The 20,899-nt window shown below is 49.3% G+C and overlaps 2 protein-coding genes across 5 annotated transcripts; one reads left to right on the forward strand and one right to left on the reverse strand.

Annotated features, from left to right (window-relative positions):
- Positions 1-1,465: 1,465 nt before the first annotated feature.
- ANXA9 (annexin A9) lies at positions 1,466-10,180 on the forward strand. Of its 4 annotated transcripts, none has more exons than XM_059376080.1 (15): positions 1,466-1,626; positions 1,753-1,830; positions 1,924-2,047; positions 2,559-2,644; positions 2,827-2,923; positions 3,659-3,753; positions 3,918-4,031; positions 4,242-4,332; positions 5,268-5,347; positions 5,493-5,552; positions 6,097-6,181; positions 6,312-6,407; positions 6,495-6,553; positions 9,401-9,523; positions 9,757-10,180. In XM_059376080.1, exons 4-15 carry the CDS (start codon positions 2,570-2,572, stop codon positions 9,817-9,819), a joined length of 1,038 nt encoding a protein of 345 aa, XP_059232063.1. In that variant the 5' UTR covers positions 1,466-1,626; positions 1,753-1,830; positions 1,924-2,047; positions 2,559-2,569; the 3' UTR covers positions 9,820-10,180. The 4 variants fall into 4 exon arrangements, with proteins under 4 accessions (XP_059232063.1, XP_059232061.1, XP_059232062.1 ...); XM_059376078.1 differs by having other exon boundaries at positions 1,947-2,047; XM_059376079.1 differs by having other exon boundaries at positions 1,756-1,830; positions 1,947-2,047.
- A 514-nt stretch (positions 10,181-10,694) lies between these two features.
- MINDY1 (MINDY lysine 48 deubiquitinase 1) lies at positions 10,695-20,623 on the reverse strand. Its single transcript, XM_059376075.1, has 11 exons — positions 20,044-20,623; positions 16,413-16,515; positions 15,697-16,264; positions 15,038-15,095; positions 14,566-14,630; positions 13,992-14,150; positions 13,538-13,640; positions 12,857-12,999; positions 11,887-12,078; positions 11,455-11,598; positions 10,695-11,228 (listed from the first exon to the last, which is right to left on the reverse strand). The coding sequence occupies exons 3-11, from the start codon at positions 16,147-16,149 to the stop codon at positions 11,148-11,150; spliced, it is 1,398 nt and encodes a 465-aa protein (XP_059232058.1). The 5' UTR covers positions 16,150-16,264; positions 16,413-16,515; positions 20,044-20,623; the 3' UTR covers positions 10,695-11,147.
- Between the last annotated feature and the right edge of the window lie 276 nt (positions 20,624-20,899).

Consider the following 20,899-nt stretch of genomic DNA (forward strand, 5'->3'; position numbering starts at 1 on the left):
CGAGCCCCACATCAGACTCTTCCTACTCAGTGGGGAGTCAGCTTTGCCCTCTGCTGCTCCCCCTGCTTGTTCTCTCTCTCTGTCTGATCGATAAATAAAATATAAAATAATATATATAATATATAAAATGTATTTAAAATTTTTTAAAAGAAGAAAGAAAAGTTGAGATAATTGCTAAGGTCACATAGCAGACCAGAATTCTGAGTTCAAGAAGTCTGGCTCCAGAACCTTTGCTTTTAATCACCATGCTGAAACTGAGTCCCATCTTCCAAGTTGCCAGGTAAATTACAGGATGCTCAGTTAAATCACAGTTTCAGATAAACAACAAATGATTGCTATCCTAAGTATATCCCATGAAAAAGTTGGGTCATACTTAATACCAACAAATCATTAGTTGTTTACCTGAAATTCTAATTTAACTGGGTGTCCTGTATTTTTATTTATTAAATCTAGCAGACTTATTTTCAAAGGCATTTTTCTCTGCCAAATGCAGTCACATATATTACATAATTCAGTCCACCCAGGATGCCCTCTCCACACATTTCAGCTTCTTCAGCCTCTCCCAACAGTCCCATTTTTTTCTCAGGTAAAGAAACAGACACAGAGACCTGAAATGACTAGCTGGGATTACAGAACAGAAAAAGCTGCAGAGCTGGGCCTTGAACCCATATTCTCATGGCAAAAATTGGTGGATGTTTTCCACTTTAACAGGACACAAAGTGAGAAGCAGTGACTGCCCCCCAGGAAATTTCCCTTCATGCATTCTGAGGTCTAGTCTGCTCTGAGGAAGAGAGGCAGATCCCTCCTCAGGGATGAAAGAGAACCAACAAGGGCCTTCCTTGGCGGGGAGAGGGACAGAGGAGTGGGAACAGCCCTCCAGCTTCTGTGCCCAGTCCCCACCCGACCTCCCTAGGGAAGCAGGAAGGAGACAGCTTCTAGGTCCCAGGGAGCGGGCTGTGGGGATCAAGTGACTGCCTGCTCAGGGGCTCCCCGGGCTCCCCAGGGCTGTTCAGCTGCTACTCTGTGCACCGACAGCCCCAAGCCTAGCTGCTGCGGTTGCGTTGCAGCCAAAAGGCACCAGAAGGAATCTAAGACACAGGAACCCAGGTAGCCTCTCCCATCTCCCTGTCGCCTTTTGGGACCATGATGCTTCTGTCCACAGGGAACACCCTTTGCATTTTTCTCTCGTGACTCTGCTGATCTGCTCCCACTCTCAAATACCTGCTCTCTTTCTTCCTCACAGATCCAAACAGTCCCCCTGCCCTTCCCACCCAGGCTGGCTGGCTCTGATAAGTTAATAGGGAGTTTGGGGGTTAGGACCCCCTCTGGGGTGTGCAGGCTGGGGTGTCCCGCTGGTATGTGCCCCAACAGGTTTTTCTCTATCAGCCTTCTAAATCAGCCTGGAGCCTGTCTGACCTGTCCCCCCAGGGAGCTGGGGCCAGAGGCAGAGCCAGGTCAGAATCTGGACTGGGCTTCTGTGGTCCCACCTGGCCTGACGGGGAAAGCGACGCACAAAGCCCCTTGTGTCCCGCTGAGCGCCCAAAGGCTTAGGAAAATTCTCTCCAGGGGCTGAGGCCTGGCTCCTGGGAGGAAAGATGCTTGGGAGGGGTTTGCCTGTGGGACCAGGTATGGCCTGGTCCTCTCCCACATTTGGGAGGGGCCGGCAGCGGGAGGTGACAGCTGGGCGGGGCTGCTAGAGAGGTCATCTGACTGGCTGCCCAGCCCAGGCTGCACACACCCCCTCTCCTCTAGCAGACCACACAGAAGCTGGTGCCCACACTGGCAACTGCCAGGCTGTGACAGCGGCCACCTCTCCCCCAGCACCTCTGGGTAAGCGTTGGCCCTGGGCCCTCGTGGGGGAAGGGAGGAGGGAAAGCTTGTGGATCCCTTGGGAGAGGGAGAAAGGAGTTTTCTTTTTCTAAGGTGAGGGCTTGCTCCCTTGTCAGGCACCTATGCACCCATAGGAACGAGTACATCAGCCCCGGAGTCCCACCTGCTGAGCTGAAGGTCACTGTCAGAGACTCTGAGGGGGAAAGGCCAGCAACAGGTAGGCAGCCTGGTGGGCAGGGGGACAGAAGCTTACTTACTCCTGGGCTGGGGCTGAAGGGGGGTGGGTGTTTTCGGAGTTATTATCTCCTACCCCACACACTTCATCCAGCCACATCACCTCACCTCCCCTACACCGCCTCAGGAATCCCTAGCCAGACCACCAGAAGGAAGGGATGTGGATCTCAGAAGGGGGTCATCCCCCTGAGATCAAAGTTTGGAAGCCTTGGGACCCACCCTGGAGTCAGGGAGGGTTTGTTTGGTGCTTATTCTAGCAGCATTCCTGATCAATCCTCGCTTCCTGAAGGAGGGGTGAGAGGTAGGGAAGATGGGGACTTTCATTTACCCCTCCATTTGGGCTCCCAAACCTGCCAAACTGGTCGATATTTTCTTTCTGCAACATGGGAAAGGAACAGCGTGGGACATGGGCCTCAGGGCTCTGGGGGTCATAAAGAGGCCCAAAGGGCCAGGAAATTCTCCACAGTTCGCTCCTGTTTCCCTCCTTGGGACAGCCAGTCATACCATGTCTGTAACCAGTGGGAAGACAAGACCATCCCTGACCCAGGAGATCCTCAGCCACCTGGGCCTGGCCAACAAGGTAGGGACTGTGATCATCAGAATCACTGTTACTATATCAACTCCAGGGCTGTGAGAGAATAGGGGATGGGAAAAGGGAGAGCGGGCCCTGAGACCAGGCCAAGGGCCCTGCTGAGGCACTGGGGCAGGCGTGTGCAGACATGTGACTCTCCCCCCAACCCCCCACCTCTCATGTTCTTACAGACTGCAGCTTGGGGAACCCTGGGCACCCTCAGGACCTTCTTGAGCTTCAGCGTGGACAAGGACGTGCAAAGGCTGCTGAGGGCCATTGCAGGCCAAGGTGAGCCCTTTTCCCTCTGCCCCTGGGGATCCACCTTTTAGAAACCAGTCTGCAGACCAAGAAGGAAGGAGGAAGTGATGTTGTTCAGTAAATGTTTGTGGAATGCCTTAATTCTTGTATGTCAAGTACCATGGTAGGTATGTCATTCCCATTCTCAGGACACCCTTGTGAGGTAAGTCTTATTTCCATTTTACAGGTGAGGAGACAGGCTTGGTGAGACAAAGAGGCTGGCCCAAGGTCACACAGCTCATAATGGCAGGGCTGGGGTTCTAATCTAAGTCTATGATCAACAAGACATTTCTCCCCCACCACACCAGGTCAGCTTCACCTAATTTTGGATCAGGTTCACATGCCATTTTGGCATCTTATTTGGGTCTTCTTTTTTAATTCTTTTTTTTTTTTTTTTTTTTTTTTGAGAGAGAGAGAATGCTCAGGAGCGGTGAAGTGAGGGGCAGAGGGGGAGAATCTTAAGCAGACTTCTGCTGAGCACAGAGCCTAAGACTGTGACCTGAGCTGAAATCAAGAGTTCTAGCTGAGACCCCCAGGCAGCCCTGCATCTTCTTTTGAGGCCAAATGGAAGTGGAGGTGTCGCAACCCCTGCTGTTCACAGCCCTTTCCTGGATCGCCTTCTCTCCTCCTCAGGAGGCTTCAAGTCTGGGAAGAAGGAGGTCCCTGCCCTGTATAGACTCTGTTGGCTTCTGCCCAGCTGATAGCCCAGCCCTCATCTCTGTTCAGGTGTGGACCACAGTGCCATCGTGGGCGTACTGACCAACAGGAGCAGAGAGCAAAGGCAGCTCATCTCTCGAGTCTTCCAGGAGCGCACCCAACAGGTGAGGCCACTGGCTTCCCAGGAGCAGCAGACTGGGGTGAGCAGCCCCTTAGAAGACATGGAGTACAGCCAACAGCAGCCCACCAGATCTCCCCAGAGATCCCCACACATCCGGGGCCCTCCCCATGGTTTCCACTCCTCTGCTACGGGGACCATTTATTGTAGGACCTACGGAAGTCCCTGCAGGCGGCACTCTCTGGCAGCCTCGAGAGGATCCTGATGGCTTTGCTGCAGCCTGCTGCTCAGTTCGATGCCCAGGAATTGAGGACAGCCTTGAAGGTACCAGGAGTAGAAGCTCACTAGCCATCAAGGAATTGAGGACACCAATGAGGGGAGGAGAGGGTTGACCAACTTGCCTTTGCCTGCTCCAGAAGGTCGACTTGGCAGGGGTCCCCTTTACACAGCCCACACTGACAGGTGGTCAGCCTCTGCTCTCTACCATCCTCATGGCATGGCCCAGTGTCAAAGTGGTCTCCCAATTTCTTGTAGAGCTCTGGTTCTCCTGAGGATGTGGCTGTGGAAATTTTTGCCACCCGAAGCCCAGCCCAGCTGCAGGAGTGCCTGATGGTCTACAAACATAGTAAGAGCATATGAGGAGGGGGGAAAGGGATGGCAGGACAGCCCCTGCTCTCCCACCCTCCCTACAGGCAAGCCTTCTGGGGACCTGTTTGCCCCAGCGCTATTCCCTTGGGGTGTCTCCCCCAACTCACCCTTGCCAGTATTCAGTCTCCCAGGGGCAAGAGCCAGATGTGATCATTAAAGAAAGAGAAGCAATGATTAGCCATCTTAGTCGGGGGCTCCAGGGCAGATTCCAAGGTAATGACAAAGTTGGGCACTGTGACAGTCCTGAGGGTACCCATGTCATCTTCCCAGCCCCTTCCTGATTTTGCCGTCACACCACATCCCAGGCTGAATGGAACCTTGCTGCATCCCGGGGGGAGGGTGGGGGACCTGCTCTCTAAGTTATCGGTACTCCCCCTCAGGCCCCTGCTTGACTGCCACATGCCTCAGCCACTCATTGCTTACTGGCCTTCTCTCCTCCGCATCTGAACACCCCCGCTCTTTTTTGTCTTTCCCCAGTTTTCCTTTGTGCCCATTCTCAGCCTGTCTTAATCTATCTCCTACCTCTCACTTCTTGCTTCTGGTTTTCTTTTCCTTCTTCTTTTTCTTTCACTTCTTCACATCCTTCCACGTCACTTCTCCTTGCCTCAGTGAGGGGGTCAGACCCTAGCCATCTGGCCTCACAATGGAGGTGTCCCCGTCCCCGCTGACTGCCTCCTTCCCCAAGCAGGTTGTCCCCGCTTGATGCATGACCCTACAGCGCTTGCATTACTCGTGGCTTCGGGCTGTTTTCAGGGTGGCCATGATGGTGCTTCTGCCTTCCATCCTGGGAACTGGCAGCCATCAAGCTCCCCCCAGCCAGAGATGACAGTGTAGGCAGTGGGCTGGGCATATGACAGGGAATAGCTACACTGGGAAAAATCAGACTTCAGAGAGCTCCTAACCCTACCCCAGATTTCCAGGTTGAGGCTGAGGAGGACATCAAATCTGAGACCAGCGGCATCTTGCAGGAACTGCTCCTAGCCCTGGCCAAGGTGAAGAGGACTGGCCTGTGGGGGAGCGGGCAGCATTGCTCGGGTGTAATTAGCAAGAGAAGGTTTTGAGGGGAGGAGTGTGGTTGGTTGTCCTGGAGGTAAAAAGCTCCCCCTCAGAAAGTCCTCCTGAGAGAGTTTCTTCTAGGGGGGTCGCGAGAGCTACTCTGGAATCATCGATTATAACCTGGTGGAACAGGATGTCCAGGTGAGCAGGGGCAAGGAGCTTGCCTGGCCGTGCACGTAAGACACCCTCCTCCAGTGGCTCCTAGAGCCAGGGACAGGTGTACCCGCTTGTCCTGCAAACCTCTCTTTGCCTTGGGGAAGGAGTCCTCAGGGACAGGTGAGGACATGAAGTGTCAATTAGTGACCATCTGAAGCCCGTTCACTTACTTAGCCTCTGATTCCTGAACTCACAGGAAGTGAGCTCCTCAACTGACACAGTATCCTCTCAGGGGCATCTGGGTGGGGGAACCCTCCTCAGACCTTTCCTTGGAGATTATTTAATTCATTGAGTGCCAGGATTTCCCCACATTGGGGAATTGGGCTGTGAGGGCAGAGTCCCTATCTTAGCCCTATTCCTTTTTTGTTTGTCTGTTTTAATCATAAATAGAAGCAATAGCTTCACAGGTCCCATTAAGCTTTTCCACTCTGAATCCCGTTTCCACCACCATGATGATGGATTCTGGGAACATCACAACTGTGGCTCCCTTACCCCCAACCAATGATCCCGGATTACTCCTCCTTCCCAGGCATTAAGGCAGGCTGAAGGGCCCAGCACAGAGGGCACATGGGTCCTAATCTTCACCCAGCGAAATCCTGAACACCTCGTCCGAGGTACACACAAGACTTCTTGTCTTCCCAGCTTACTGTAATGATGAGTTTGGGCCAAGGGCTTATCCTTCTCTGTGATTATCAATCTCCGCACCCATTTATCTTTCTAACTACCTCCCACACCTACCACAAGTGTTCGATCAGTACCAGCGGTGTACTGGGCACGAGCTAGAGAAGACCATCCACCACCTCTTCCACGGAGATGCTCAGGCGGCCCTGCTCAGCCTAGGTAGGGCCTGCTGAGCACATGCGGGGTAGGGCTCTCGCCTGGCTCTTTTTAAGCCAGCTCTCTCCATCTCTCCCTCTCTGCTTCCAGTCTCGGTGATCAGGAACACACCGCTGTACTTTGCCGATAAACTTCATCAAGCCGTCCAGGTGAGAGGGAGGTTTCTTTTCCCTCCCCTTGGAACAAAAACTGGGGGGAGACCTCTTCTAGGCAAGAAAGAGGACGTTTCATGCTGTTGATCATGTGACAACCTTCTATTTAGCTTATAAACATAGTGCAGCTCTCTTTTCCTAGGCTTGCTAACGGTCTTGTGAAGAAGAGAGGCAGGTGTGGACTGTGGTTAAAACTAAGTGAGTTTGACTCAAAAGGGCACTGATGCCAAAATTTGGGCCTAATTGATGGCTAGGTGGCCAGCTATAGGTATGAATTTGCTCTGGAGGACAGCACCATGTCCAATTTCACCAATTATCACCAGAGTAATAATGGTGACAATGCTAGCAAGAATTATGACAAGAGCCAGCATTTCTTGGATGCTCATTGTGTCCCAGGGCCTATGCTGTGTATAACAATATACACATTCCAATTAATAGATGAAAAAACTGAGGTACAGAGGTTAAGTTATTTGCCCAAGGTCATATACAGCTAATAAATAATATAGGCCTCCCATAAAACATATAATGGCTATTATAACATGATATGTTATTTATGCTGGAATTTAAAAATAATTAAAAACCACACACACATAATGGTCCTATAGGACATTGAACTGCCATGTGTCAACTCCTGGTCTGTACCATAGGTGTTGGTCTATACTATAAACTATACCATTAGAGTCCTAGCACCAGGGACCGCCTTCCTCCACAATAGTTGGACTTTGTCCCATATTATCCACACTTAAATTGGTGACATTGGTTTTAAGTAATTCCATACACAGAATCTAGTCATTCTATTCATTGGGCGAGGCCTCCTAACATCTGTCCCCCAACATCTATAAATAAAAAAACTCAGCCAAATTGTAAAGATAAAAGTCGTTATCTTTTTGCTAGGTGGCATAGCTTCTTGTGTACTGAGTGAGAAATCACCATGCCTTATTGGCAATTATTCAAAAGATAGTACATATATGTACATATTTTATCATCAATGGAGATTTCCATTTTGACAGTAGAAAAATATTTTACTTCCCCAATAATGTCTGTACTGTTACACCAGGCCAACACTAAGACTGGTTTGAAGAGTTGTGGTTATCTGTCTAGATTCCTGTCATCAATAAATTTATCCCAGCAGTAAGTGATTATAATATAATTGGATTGTAGGACCCACGCTCTTGGCTATAAATGCCAGGTTTATCCTAGACATAGGAGTCAAAAAATAATATAGGCCTATTTTTCTGAAAACTTCTTTTAAAAAGGAAAAACTCAATAATATGCTTCAGTTTTATCCTCTCATGAGAAATATGTGAAAACATACGTTGTGACAAATATTTATTCAGAAAAATGACCTTCAGTGAAAGCCTATCTAGGAAAATTTGGACCAGTCTGAACCAGAGAATGAATGCTTATTAAAAGTTCCCAGGGAAGTATAAGATGCCAAGGACATTCTCAAGGAACAAGGCAAGAATTATGTTTAATGTAGGCTTGCTAGAAAGGGTACTTATGCATCAGTAAGAATATTCAGTTAGTGGGGTGCCTGGGTGGCTCAGTGGGTTAAAGCCTCTGCCTTCAGCTCAGGTCATGATCCCAGGGTCCTGGGATCGAGCCCCGCATCGGGCTCTCTGCTCAGCAGGGAGCCTACTTCCTCCTTTCTCTCTGCCTGCCTCTCTGCCTACTTGTAATCTCTGTCAAATAAATAAATAAAATCTTAAAAAAAAAAAAAAGTCAGTTAGTGAGGACATTGCCCCAATTCTACGACTTTGAAGTAATAAAAGTTGGAAGAAGGGAAAGAATGGAATATTGGGGAGCCATCAATAATCTTTATCACAATTAAAAATTGATAATACATGAAATTTAAGATAAAGCAGACATCAGCGCAGACAATGAGGTAATGATTCCAAATGAAATACAGCATCCTGTTGTTACTTCCTCATTTTTTTTTTTAATGGGAATTTATGATCTGTGTGGATGCCAGAAGTGTGGGTATCAGGCAGTTCTGGGAAGGGTCTCGTGAGTCAAGTAACAGGAAACACTGGGAAAGAAGCTATTAGGAAATTGTGACAGCGCCAGCACCCAGCCCATGACATAAATAGAATTTTTGCAACCAACGTTTTTATTTAGAAATCTCTCATGATAACACATTTATTATGATCCATTAGCATTCATGATTTGATCTAATCAATTATAATTCATGATTTATAATTATATTCACATATTATACCTCTATTATTTCTAAGCCAAACCCTGCATTACCTTCTTTAACCAAAAGGCGGGAGGCTTGGTACAGGTTTAGGAGGAAGACAGTGATGTTGGACCCCAGGGGTCAAACCAGGAGAAACTGGTGTATACAGATGGGGCCATGGGGTGGCCCTGGTAGGTCAGGCTCAGAACCATAAGTCACATGACCCTGCACCCTCTCAGAGCTCCATCAGCTCAGTGTGGGGATAGGCTGGGTATATCGTCCCTGGACTTGGATGTTAATAACTTCCTGGCTTTCATGCTGGAAGTCTTTATAGGTAGCAAGTTTCTCCTATCCTTTTTGTGAGTAGCTGACTTTGGAGCCGCCCAAGATCTGGAGGAATGAGGCTCTAAGCTACTTGCATGGCCAGGAAAGACACGAGGCCAGAGGGAGAGCTACCCCAGCTGCTCCCACAGAGACTGGTCTTTCCCACGGAATCACTTTCCATTAGGGTGGACAAGGATAAATTTTCCTCTTACACTTCTCTTTTGCCAGGACTCACCCCTCACTTCCCCTTTCTAGAGTAATTTACCATGCTGCCCTGTCTCCACTCTGTGAGAATCTAACTACCTATCACCCTTTCCCCCTTCTGTTTCTCCCTCTACCAGAACCTCAAGCCCAATTACCAAGTCCTGATGCGTATCCTTATCTCCCGAAGTGAGACTGACCTTCTAAGCATCCGAGCTGAGTTCAAAAAGAAATTTGGCAAGTCCCTCTACTCTTCTCTCCAGGTGAGACTTGGCTAGTTCTTAACCTATAGCCCCAGAGCTTCACCCATCAACTCCACTCTGCCCTCCGTGCACACCACCTAGCATATTCATGCCTTGGAGAACTCATGAGTCTTTGGTTAATTTCATACACAACTCTTGACATCAGATAGTTGTGTGGACCAGCACAACGGAGGAAACAGAATGCCTGGGCCATGGTGGTAGTGGGATCTAACACTTGACTCTTTTTTCTGCAGGAAGCAGTGAAAGGGGACTGCCGGTCAGCCCTACTAGCCCTGTGCAGGGCCGAAGACCTCTGAGGCCTCCCTGGGCTCCTGCCCTCCCTACCACGCCATGACATCCAAGGATCTGAGAGCCCTGCAGGAAATCAGCTGGACCTCCAAATAGGATAACCCCTCACTGGGCACCACATGCTCCAGCTTCTTGTTGAGGCTAGAATCTGAAGTTTCCTTTGAATCCCTTAGTTTCCTCATCTCAAAGTGATGCCTGCACCAGGGTACCCCATCTCTGTCTTGGGTATAGACAGCTCTTTGATGGTTTCTTCTCTATTCATCCTTCCCATACCCAGACCAGAACATCTCCTGATTTCTTGAATTCTTTTGGCAAACTTCACTGTTGTTTGTGTTCCCTGATTGAAGTTTGGGTGGAGCAGGACATGGGCTGGGAGGAGACCTTGAAGCTGGAGGTGCTTTGATATGCACTTGGATATTCGGCAGGGATCCTGTTTGAGGTTCTAGGGCTGCAATAAGTGCTCCCCTCAAGGTTCCCCCCACCCCTCAATTATTCTCTCTTCCCCAGGAAATTTCTGGCAAAGTAACTGAGAAACAGGAGCCAGAATAAGGTCAGAAATAGAGGTAGCAAAGGACCATCTGATCAATTTGCCCTCCCCTGCCTGGGAAGTCTTAGATTAGCAGGGAGCACAACCCCTAAACTGCATCTGTCCAAAGCAGGGATTTGGAAACTCCCCTCCCAAACCAGATTACCATTTCCAAGACCTACCAAAAACTAGTAAAAAGAGACATAAAAGACAAGAGGCAGGCTTTGGTTCCCCCTGCTGGCCCTATTAGGAATGACATGCAAAGCCCCCCGGGGGGCCTCTGTAACCTCCCCCACTTTTTTGTATTCCTTAATTGGGTCAAATACTTAACCCCAAGAGCCACAGGGCAAGGCAAACAACAGATCTCAGGAACGAAGTTTTATTTCCAAACCCCTAGGAAAGCATTACAAATAATGGAGATAGAAACCCAAACCAAACCCTGAAACAACTGGAGTCGGGCCAGCAGGATCGGCAGGAGGGCCTGGCCAGGGGAGGTGCATTCTAGACAAGGACCTCGCCCTGGAGCCTGAGTCCATCTGTGGGTGTGACTGTTCTAGGAAAGGTGAGCTGGCAACCAGAAATCCTCACCCCACCAACCCCAGTGTTGTCCTGGATGACGGAGGCAGAGAAGGCAGCAGCATAGGAGGGCAAGATGTCACCAAATCTGACCTTGGCATTGACCACCTGCTTGGATCCCCCACAGTCCATAAATAAGTTACCCTGCATATCTCAGGGGTGGAGCTGGGGGAAGCAAGCAGCACAACCATGGCCTCTGAGAAAGAGGCAGGGCAGCCCCAGCACTGGGCAAAGCTATAGGAGGACACAGTCTGACTCTTGTTTGGGCCTCTGTCGACGCTCCCCGACTGGGCGACCAGATGTGGCTCCTCTCCCCTGTATGAGATTTAACAGTGGGTCACTTGTCAGCCCAGAAGAGTACAAGGACAGAGGTTCTAGTAGGTCCTGGGGGCCGGATCAGGAGGGTTGGTGGGGAGAGAGAAGATGGGACCCTGGGGGGAGGAACCCCTTAAAGAGACAAGTGCAGGATTTGCAAGGACAAGTGTTGGCACTGCGGGAAGGAGCAGAGTGGGGTTCAGGGCCTTTGGGGGCAGCTGCTCACCTGTGGTGAGGCCCGCACCGGCGTGGGCAGCACGGCTGCTTGCTGCTGGTACTCCTCTTGCTGAAGCTGCTGGGCCAGCTCCAAGTCGCTAAGACTCAGCGTGCCCTGCGGCTGCTGCTGCAGGGACAAGGCGATCAGGTAGTCCTAGAAAGAGGCGGAGAGAACAGGAGCAGTGAGGTGGCCGTGGCTTGGGGGACATTCAACCTGGTTTTAGGTTTCCAAACCCGTCTTGCTTCTCCTTCACATTCACCAGCTCCCCCTCCAAGGCAAGACCCACAGCCAAGTACATCATCTGTGGGGACGGAGGTGGTCTGGAAGTGACTGTAAGTGGGCATGGGTATCGTGGGTTGTGACATCTACAGGAGGAATCGCATCTTACTCGCCTCGTGAGCAGACTAGCTCTCCGCGCCCCTTCCCAAAGAGCCCACATACCTGGTCTACCTGGCGCTGCTTTTCAGGGGAGCCCCCACCACCCCCTGCTCCAGGCCCCCTGCCGAGGTAGTGATTCAGGTGGAAGTCAGAGTCGCAGAAGCAGCTGTCTCCGTCGACGGTGTGCAGGCTCTCCCACACCACCTGCTCCTCCTGCAGAAAGCCCTGGTCAGTGACCAGTAGGTACAAGTGACTCTGCAGAGAAAAGGACGAACTCGTTGGTGGGAGAGCCAACCCAGAGGCACTTTACTACCAGGAATCAGCTGAGATGCAAAGACCATTTGACTCATCTGGTGTGTTAGTTAGAGCATGTCGCTGTGAGCACACGTGTGGCTGCGGGGAGAAGGCCCAGATGTCTATGCATGTGCCATCGACTTGTTGGGGGGGGGCGTGGAGTGTGGCAGTCCCTGTGGTCCAAGTGTGAGACCTCGGTGCTGGGGTCCCACACAAGATGCTGCTGTCTACCCTACTTCCAGTGGTTCTCAGGGCTGGCCTGATGGCTCTGAGGAGAAATCCTTTGCGAGCCAAAGACCTCTCCATCTTCCATGTACTTCCATTCCCTTCCGGGGAGAGGACTTTACTTTGCTGTCCTGTCAAGGGCAGGCTGATTTCTTAGGGCTTGCTGTGGCCAGTGAGAAGGTAGCAGAAACGAAACGTGTCGTCTCTAGACAGAAGGGTTAAAAGTGGGTGCACGGTGTCCCTCCCCCTCTCTTCCCTCCCCTATTCCAGATTAAGGCTGTTTTGTCAGCCTAGGTCCCAGAGCGAAGACAATGTGGGACAGAATGGCAGCCAATCCACAATGGCCATCCAGCATGAAGAATAACTTTGGCTGTGGTAATGCACAGGGATTTTGGGGGTGATTTGTCACCTGAATTTAATCTACCCTATCCTGTCTGACACACTGACCCGGAAGAAGAAACCAAGAGGCAGTGACAGCACTCTACCCCCACCCCCATCTCCAAAGCCTCATCACCTTGTGCTTAGTCATGATGCTGAAGTGGTTGTTTCGGAAAAAGACACCAAGTTCACCCTCCTTGGCAGCTGCTGTTAGCTCACACAGTCCGTGGTAGGTCAGCTGTGCTGCAGTGGTCTCCAGGAACTGCTCCGCAATCAGGCCTGTCAGAAGGGCATAAGGTTGGGGGACGAGGGGCTTGGCTTCAATTCAAAGTCCCCAGTAGAAAGAAGGATCACCCAGAGAGTCCCTGTCAGAGCTCTGCGGATAGTCCCACTTTCTGAAATCCCTTGAAGCCTGGCTGTATTCATTCATTCAACAAATAGTTACTGAGTGACCACCTTGCGTTACGTCTTGAACGCAACAGACATTTCCCCAACTCTCTCTCTCTCTTTTTTTTTTAGATTTTATTTATTTATTTGGCAGAGAGAGAGAAAACACACAAGCGGGGGGGTGGGGGAAGCAGGCTTCCTGCTGTGCAGGGAGCCCCAGGCAGGGCTCAATCCCATAATCCTGGGATCCTGACCTGAGCTAAAAGGAGACATCTAACCACTGACCACCCAGGTCCCCCTCCCAAACTCTCTCTCATGGGGTTTCCACTCTAGGGTGAGGCGGTGGGGGGAGACAGATGATAAACAATAAACGTAGGCAGCCATAATTCCCTCCACCTAAGACCCACAGAAGAGAGAGCAGGGCCGTCACCTTCTGTCACAAGGTTGGTGTCTCTAGAGTGCTTGCAGGTAATGATCTTCTCCACCAGCTGGTTGTAACTCAGTTTCCCAACTGCGCTCACAGCCTCAGGACTCTGCACCAGTGGTGGCATGGGGTGGTACCAAAACAATGAAGATCTTTTTAGGAAGGAAATGAAGCCCGCCCACAGGATTGCAACCCTACAACCAAAGGTTCCTGAAACTTTCCATTTCTGAAGAACTGACCTACTTGCATACGGTTTGCCTGCATTTGAATGTTCACCCCCCCCACACACACACAAAAAGGTTAAAATTCAAGGAATTCTGCACTGGGTTCAGCCTCTGAAGCCTATTCCATTCCCAAGCCAATCTAACCCCTAACTCCCTAACACCTACCCCGTAAAATTTTGCTTGTCTATCTCGCTTTGAGCTGGATGTGAGTCTCATTTGAGCCATCTCACCCTCACCTGTGGGTCAACAAGCCAGCCATGGTACAGAGGTATGCCCAGGAGGTCAAAGATGCTGCACTCAGGAGTGTACTCAAAGTCAGAGACCCCTGTGAATCGTACGTTGACATCCAGACCCGTGGCCAGTTTAGGCAACACTGTCATTGCATCGTCCACGTTCTGGGGTTAGAAAAGAAAATGATGCCTGTATCACATCAAAACGTTATATGCACCTTCAGCTTCCACAGTCTTATATGCCAGTTATATCCCAATAAAGCTGGGTGGGGGGAATAAAATGATGGCTACTCTAGCCTCCCCTGTCCTGACTCCTAGCTCCACAAATTAAAAAAATTAATCTTTTTTGCCTCTTTTCCCTGGTTCTCTTACAGGCCATGCCATTCCTCCCTTGCCTCAACTCTTCTTTATCTTATATAAGGGAACATATTTTCTAGGACAGAGATACATCCTCCTCCTCCTGCAGAAAGAAATCATAGTTAAGGGGCCTTCTTGAGAAGCAAAAGAAAGGCTTCTCTTTGTAGCCTACGTGTCCCCTTACAAACCTGCAAATTCCTGTGCCCAGAGACCTTTGCCTCACCTGCTGAAAATTAAGCTGAAGTCCCTCTGACTTCTCCTGGGGCTTGATGGACAGGAGGCAGTCTCCTACAAGATAGGATCCCCTCATCAGCTTTCCCCAATTGGCCCAAAAGCTGCTTCCTTTTCTGGAGAATGGTCATGGACCACAGACTTTCAGAGCTGGAAAGAGCCTTAGAATCTAATCCAGACCATTCACTTCTCAGAGGAAGAAATAGACTGACGAAGGTGAAAGGCCCACCCAAGGTCACATCGAAATCTCAGGGCAGAAGTAGGGTTATAATCCCTGACTCCTGATGCCTTGATTTTTGCTTTTCATTCCCCAGCCTTGCACAGAAGCCCTGTAGACCTTCACCCTCCTTGCCACATAAGAACCCCAAATGGGAAGTCCCTCAATGTTCTGGATTTCTGGCTGAGTGGAAAGGGTAAGCTCTTGAACCTTCTGTGTAATTCCTCTCCAAGACCCAATCACTCACCAAGATGGGCCATGAGCTCATCTGACGTGATCACTTCCTTCTGAGGGGGCAGCTTCACCTAGAGGCAGAAGTGGTGACCAAAGGGTTAGGCATGTGTGTGTTTTCTTTCACAGATCACTGGAGGAGAAACACACAGAAGGACAGGGGGAAGGGGAGGGCGTGGTAGAAAAGAAGGCTTGCAACTGCAGTGAGGGAATGAATGTGAAGGATTGCGAGACATTCCCATTTGCGAGACAGTAGAAGATTCGAGAGTAGGACGGAGAATTGTTTTGTTTTATCTTGTTTTTATGAATTCTTTTTTTTTTTTTAAAGATTTTATTTATTTATTTAACAGACAGGGATCACAAGTAGGCAGAGAGGCAGGTAGAAAGAGAGAGAGGAGGAAGCAGGCTATCCGCGGAGCGGACAGCCCGATGCGGGGCTCGATCCCAGGACCCTGGGATCATGACCTGAGCCAAAGGCAGAGGCTTTAACCCACTGAGCCACCCAGGCACCCCGTTTTTATGAATTCTTATCTCACTTGTTCAAGCTAAAGAAATACAGAGAATAATCTGGAAAGTTTTTCCTGGTCTGAGAACAGCAGAATGATCAAGGAGGTGGGTCACAGAAGAGGACTTTCCTCAGCAATTTCTGAGCCCCCCATCCAAATTCTCTCTTACCTTCCACTGAAGAAAGAGGATGTTCATGATGGCAAGGAGAGGGCAAGGGCCGTTAGTGCTCTGCATGATGATAGGTGTCCGTTCCCCCTTCCAGGGGATCCACTTTACACAGTAGAAATCCAGCTCAGGCTGTCGGGCCCTGAGGGGTAGGGGGAGCTCCTGGGGCCTGGAGCAGGCCCCCACTGTTTCTACCTCGGGCTGTATCCCAGGGGCCGGCTCCAGTTGGCTTGAACTCATATCAGGTGGAGGGAACTCAAGGTTACCCTGGCCCTGGGCCAGCAGTGAAGCTTGGCCTACAGGCTCCTGTTCTTCAGCTGTCCCATCAGCATCTCCAGCATCCTTGTCTTGGGGCCGCTCCTCTGGTTGTGAGAGGACCTCCTGGTTCTCAGAGCTGACTGCTTCTGGAATCTTGGCCTCACCAGAGTCTGGAAGCTCAGCTTGATGGTGTTCCATGGTCAGAAGAGGTCAATTGAGGGGCACCAAAGGACTTTCCTGCCCTCGGGGAGGTGCCTAATGTAGGCTTGGTATGGGAAAAAGAGACTGATCCACTAAGAAGGAAGTCATTGGGCTGGAAAGCAAATGAACCCAGAAAAGTCTTATTAAAGGACTATAGTATGGAAGGCTAGATAGCATCTACACAGTCACTCCTGGTTATAGGGAATGCATGTCTTTCTTAGCTGGGTGAACAGAAGGGCCCCAGCCTGACCTCCCCTCACCTCTCATAGGCTGTGACCACATGGGACCGACGAGGGTACAGGGCTTTCAGGTTGGGAGGGAGGATTCTGGTGGGACTGAAGTCATTGGATGGAGTCAGCTTCCCTGAAATGATAAGGACAAGGAATGGAAAAAAGATGGAGAGAAAGAGGGAAATAAAGTAGAAAGACAGAAAGAAAAAAGAGAAAGAAATGTTAAAACAGTACAGTTGATCCTTAAACAACAGGGGTTTGAACCACGCAGGTTCACTCTACATGGATTTTTTTTTTTCAGTAAATATATGAAATGTTTTCTTTTGTAAATGTAAATGTATTTTCCTTACGATGTTCTTCTTTTTTCTTTGAAGTATAGTTGACATACAATTTACATTAGTTTCAGGTGTATTCCTTGTGATTTTCTTTTTTTTTTTAAGATTTTATTTATTTATTTGACAGAGATCACAAGTAGGCAGAGAGGCAGGCAGAGAGAGAGGAGGAAGCAGGCTTCCTGCTAAGCAGAGAGCCTGACCTGAGCTGAAGGCAGAGGCTTTAACCCACTGAGTCACAAAGGCGCCCCTGATTTTCTTAATAACATTTTCTTTTCTCTAGCTTACTTTATTGGAAGAATATATATGATACGTCTAACACACAAAATGTGTATCAATTGACTGTGTTTTGGGTACGGCTTCCAGTCAACAATAGGTGATTAGTTCAGTTTCGGGGGAGTCAAAAGTTATACATGGATTTTCAACTGTGTGAATGGTCAGCGTCCCTAACCCCTGTGTTGTTCAAGGGTTAGCTGTACAAATCGTTATTAACTCAGTGGTCTTTAGCTCACCCTTTAACAGGCGTCATCTACCATCTTAGCCACGATGGTAGTCACTCCAACTACCCTACACCAAACCACACCCCCCAAGCTGTTCAGGGGCCATCCAGAGCTCAAACTGGTATCCTTAGGGTTCACTTTTCTCCACTCTACCCCAAGGATGAAAAGATTAGCAGTCACTGAGTGCTCAGGGTGAAGAGCGGAGATACAGACAAGACAGATAGTATCATGCCCCGAAACATAAAACACCAGTGAGAAAGAAGTCTTTCTCCTCACAGGTCTCTACTGAACTTTACACAATCCCAAACCACAGCAAAAAGGATTTGGGAGGGATTTCCTCTGGGCCCGAGAGGGGAAATGTAGGCCATGGGGACCTGGGTCAGAGACTGGCTCTGGTAAATAACTACGGCACAAAATCCAGTCCTCCAACAAATTCTGTCAGTAAACTTTCCACATCTGGAGTTGAGGCAGCAACTTCTCTTCAGTTCCTCTCTGCTCCCCAAATCAACTAAACCCAGAGATACTCTCTTGCCCACTCTTTATATGGAATGTGATAGTGCTGATTACTGATTTACATAAGAAATACTTACTCACAGGGGTCCCTGGGTGGCTCAGTTGGTTGGGCTGCCCAGTTTTGTTTTGTTTTTTTTTTTTAAGATCTTATTTATTTATTTGTCAGAGAGAGAGAAAGAGAGAGCACAAGCAGGCAGAGCGGCAGGCAGAGGCAGAGAGAGAAGCAGGGTCCTCACGGGGCAATGAGCCTGATGTGGGACTTGATTCCAGGATACTACGATCATGACCTGAGCCAAAGGCATCAGCTTAACCCAACTGAGCCACCCAGGTGTCCCTGGGCTGCCCACTCGTGATGGTGGACTTGACTTCGGCTCAGGTCACCGTCTCAGTGTTGTGAGATCGAGCCTGTGTGTGTCTGTTGGGCTCCATGCTCAGGGGGAGTCTCCTTGGGGATTCTCTCTCTCCCTCTCCCTCTGCCCCTTCCCTCCACTCGCGTTCTCTCTTTCTAAAATAAATAAGAAAACCTTTAAAAAAAAAAAAAGAAAGAAAAAAAGGTATAGAAATACTCCCTCATGATGAGCACTGGGTGATGTATGGAAGTGCTGAACTGCTATACAACACAGCTGAAACTAACATAGTACTGTATGTTAACTAACAGGAATCAAAATAAAAACCTAAAAAAATAAATAAATAAATACTCCCTCTACGGTCATCTCCCTACCTCTTCGTATGTTCTTTCTGTCTAGTCCCACCTAGGTCATCTTAGATGTAACCCTGGACCTGTTTAACCTGCTCTCTATCAGCACTAAGCATCGAGTCCAGCACAGACATTTAATTAAGGCTGTAGATAACAAACAGTAAAAAGCCATAAACTCTGTCCCCTGGGAAATATCCTCCTTCAACCTCCTAGCTCCCCTCCCTGCCTTACTCGGGGTGAGAAAAGGGGAGAAATTAGACGTTAGAAATCTTGTCTTTTCCCCAGCATCCTACTAACCTGATACTATGCTTCCTTCTTATAAAGTGGCAGGAATTCAGGACTAGGTTAAGGCCTGGGAGGTGAAGTTGAAAGATAGAAATTTGGGGTGTCTGGGGAACTCAATTATTTGGGCTTTTGCCTTCGGCTCTGGTCATGATCTCAGGGTCCTGGGATTGGGCTCCCCGTTCAGTGGAGTCTGCTTCTTCCTCTCCCTCTGCCCCTCCTCCTGATTGTGCGAACGCACTCTCTCTCTTTCTCTCACGGTCAATAAATAAATAAAATCTTTAAGGAAAAAGAAAGAAAAGTTACCAAAAGAAGGCTGGTCACCCAAATTGATCCTCTTTTTGCTTCAAATATAACTTATGCTAGCTGTGTCTCATTTACATGTTGTTCACTTAGAATCAGACTAGCCAAAATTGCCTGCACACCTTACACTTTTTTTTTCACTCTCTCATCTCCTTTTCCCCGCCGCTCCCAAATGACAGTTAGGCTGAGCCTTCAAGCAGAGCCTGAGAAAGTTAAAAGAGCTTGGAGAAAAGCAGCATTCATTTCTTATCTTTTCTGTCCAATGCTAGAAATGATCAATAATTAAGTGGGGGTTAGGCAGTTAGCTGGTGAGGGGGTGAGTCAAAAGAAACCAAGGGCTAGAAACCAGAGGGAGTTGGGTGTCAGAGAACCTGGGCAAAGCCCAGTGGGCTAAGTCTTAAGAAATGGAATGGAGGATTTCCACTCTACAAGGTGCACTCCTGGTGGGGTGGGCACGAGTGTGTCAGAGCAAGAAAGGATGAGGGGGAGGGCACTCAAACAAATCAGGATTTCATTATCTTCCTCTTTTTTTCTTAAGTCCCACGCATTCTCTCCTGCCCGAATTATCCTCTGGCGGTGGGCGAGGCAGTTAAAATAACCCTCGCCCCTCCCTCGCATGGGCAGTAAATAGCCAAAAGTTGGAAGAAGCATAGAAAATGGGCAGGTACTTCAATAACACATGCACACCCCCACGAACTTTCCCACCCCAATCTCCTTCTCAGTATGACCCAAATCTTCATGCAACTCCTGGTTTAAAATTTTGCCCCCAAATAAGTCCATCACCTCTACCATGCCCTGTCTATTTGCTTGCAAGCGAGAGAGGGAAGTTTTCATTAAATGAAGGAAATGAAGGGACAAGCTAGTCGCTTTTACATATCCCTCCTGCCTTAGCTCCTCTCAAAATCTAGACTTGTAGGCACCAAAAAAGTGGTGATACATTCCATGACATCTCCCCAGAGCTGCAGAGGAAAACGAACAGGGTCGAGGTTGGGGGAGGGGTGGCATAAAGGAAATGGTTAAAACAAAGTTTTTACCTTAAAGAAGTGGGTGCTGTTCCTGGATAGAGCAAGAGGGTCCAGTAGTGGCAATTCGATGAGGAAGGTGGCCCCAAGGAGGAGTATTTCCACAGTCCCAGCTGCCTTCCAAGCTGTCAAGGCCAGAGCTTATCCAGGTCTACACAGGTTTATGAGCGGCTGTCCAGGCTTGGTGGTGGCCACTTCCGGACTCACGCCCACGACTGGGGTCACCAGAGGAGGGTGCGGGCAGGCAGAAGGGCAGCCCAGGTACTCCCAGATTGCTCAGAGCGTCTTCGGGATTCCTGAGTTGCAGAGTCTAGGGCATACGCTCCAGGCCCCGACTACAAGCTGATTTTCAAAGGAAGTTTGTGGTTTTTCTTTTTTATGTCTCTCTCTCTCTTTTTCCCATCGGGACAAAGAAAAATTAGTCAAGGACAAGCTCCCTGGAGGAGCAGGGGCCCGCCCAGCCCTGGAGAATTTCCATCAGGGCTTTCTGACCTGGTCAGCAGCTTGGTGATTGGCCGTGAGGGAGGGAGAAACAACGAGAGAAAAACAACAGACCCTTTCTCTTCCCTCCGCCTGCCGCTGGAAGGGACGGTGCGCTTGTGCCTCTCTGGTGAAAATAGGGAAGAGCAAGTGCCCTTGCGGAGCGTGGGGAGGAGCAGGGCTGGACAGCAGCGGCTGCGTGGATTTGCGCTTTTTCGGTGGCTATGGCAAGCTTTTGCTCTGGATCCAGAGAAACAGGGCCAAAGAGCATGATATTTACATATTCACCCATTTAAAGTTAAAAAAAAAAAAAATCCTGCTACTTTCCAAGCCCTTATTGTATCTCCTCCTCCTCCTCCTCCTCTTCCTCCTTCTTCTTCTTCTTCTG

Source organism: Mustela nigripes, chromosome 14 (assembly GCF_022355385.1).
Source record: "Mustela nigripes isolate SB6536 chromosome 14, MUSNIG.SB6536, whole genome shotgun sequence".
Taxonomy (NCBI): domain Eukaryota; kingdom Metazoa; phylum Chordata; class Mammalia; order Carnivora; family Mustelidae; genus Mustela; species Mustela nigripes.

Coding starts and splice junctions, on each gene's coding strand:
- ANXA9 (XM_059376080.1), top strand. CDS start 2,570: ATGTCTGTAACCAGTGGGAAGACAAGACCATCCCTGACCCAGGAGATC. Junction 3,754..3,917: donor TCCAGGAGCGCACCCAACAG/GTGAGGCCACTG, acceptor CATTTATTGTAG/GACCTACGGAAGTCCCTGCA. Junction 6,408..6,494: donor GGCGGCCCTGCTCAGCCTAG/GTAGGGCCTGCT, acceptor CTCTGCTTCCAG/TCTCGGTGATCAGGAACACA.
- MINDY1 (XM_059376075.1), bottom strand. CDS start 16,149: ATGGAACACCATCAAGCTGAGCTTCCAGACTCTGGTGAGGCCAAGATT. Junction 13,641..13,991: donor GCTGGCTTGTTGACCCACAG/GTGAGGGTGAGA, acceptor CCACTGGTGCAG/AGTCCTGAGGCTGTGAGCGC. Junction 13,000..13,537: donor CACCAACCTTGTGACAGAAG/GTGACGGCCCTG, acceptor CCCTTCTGACAG/GCCTGATTGCGGAGCAGTTC.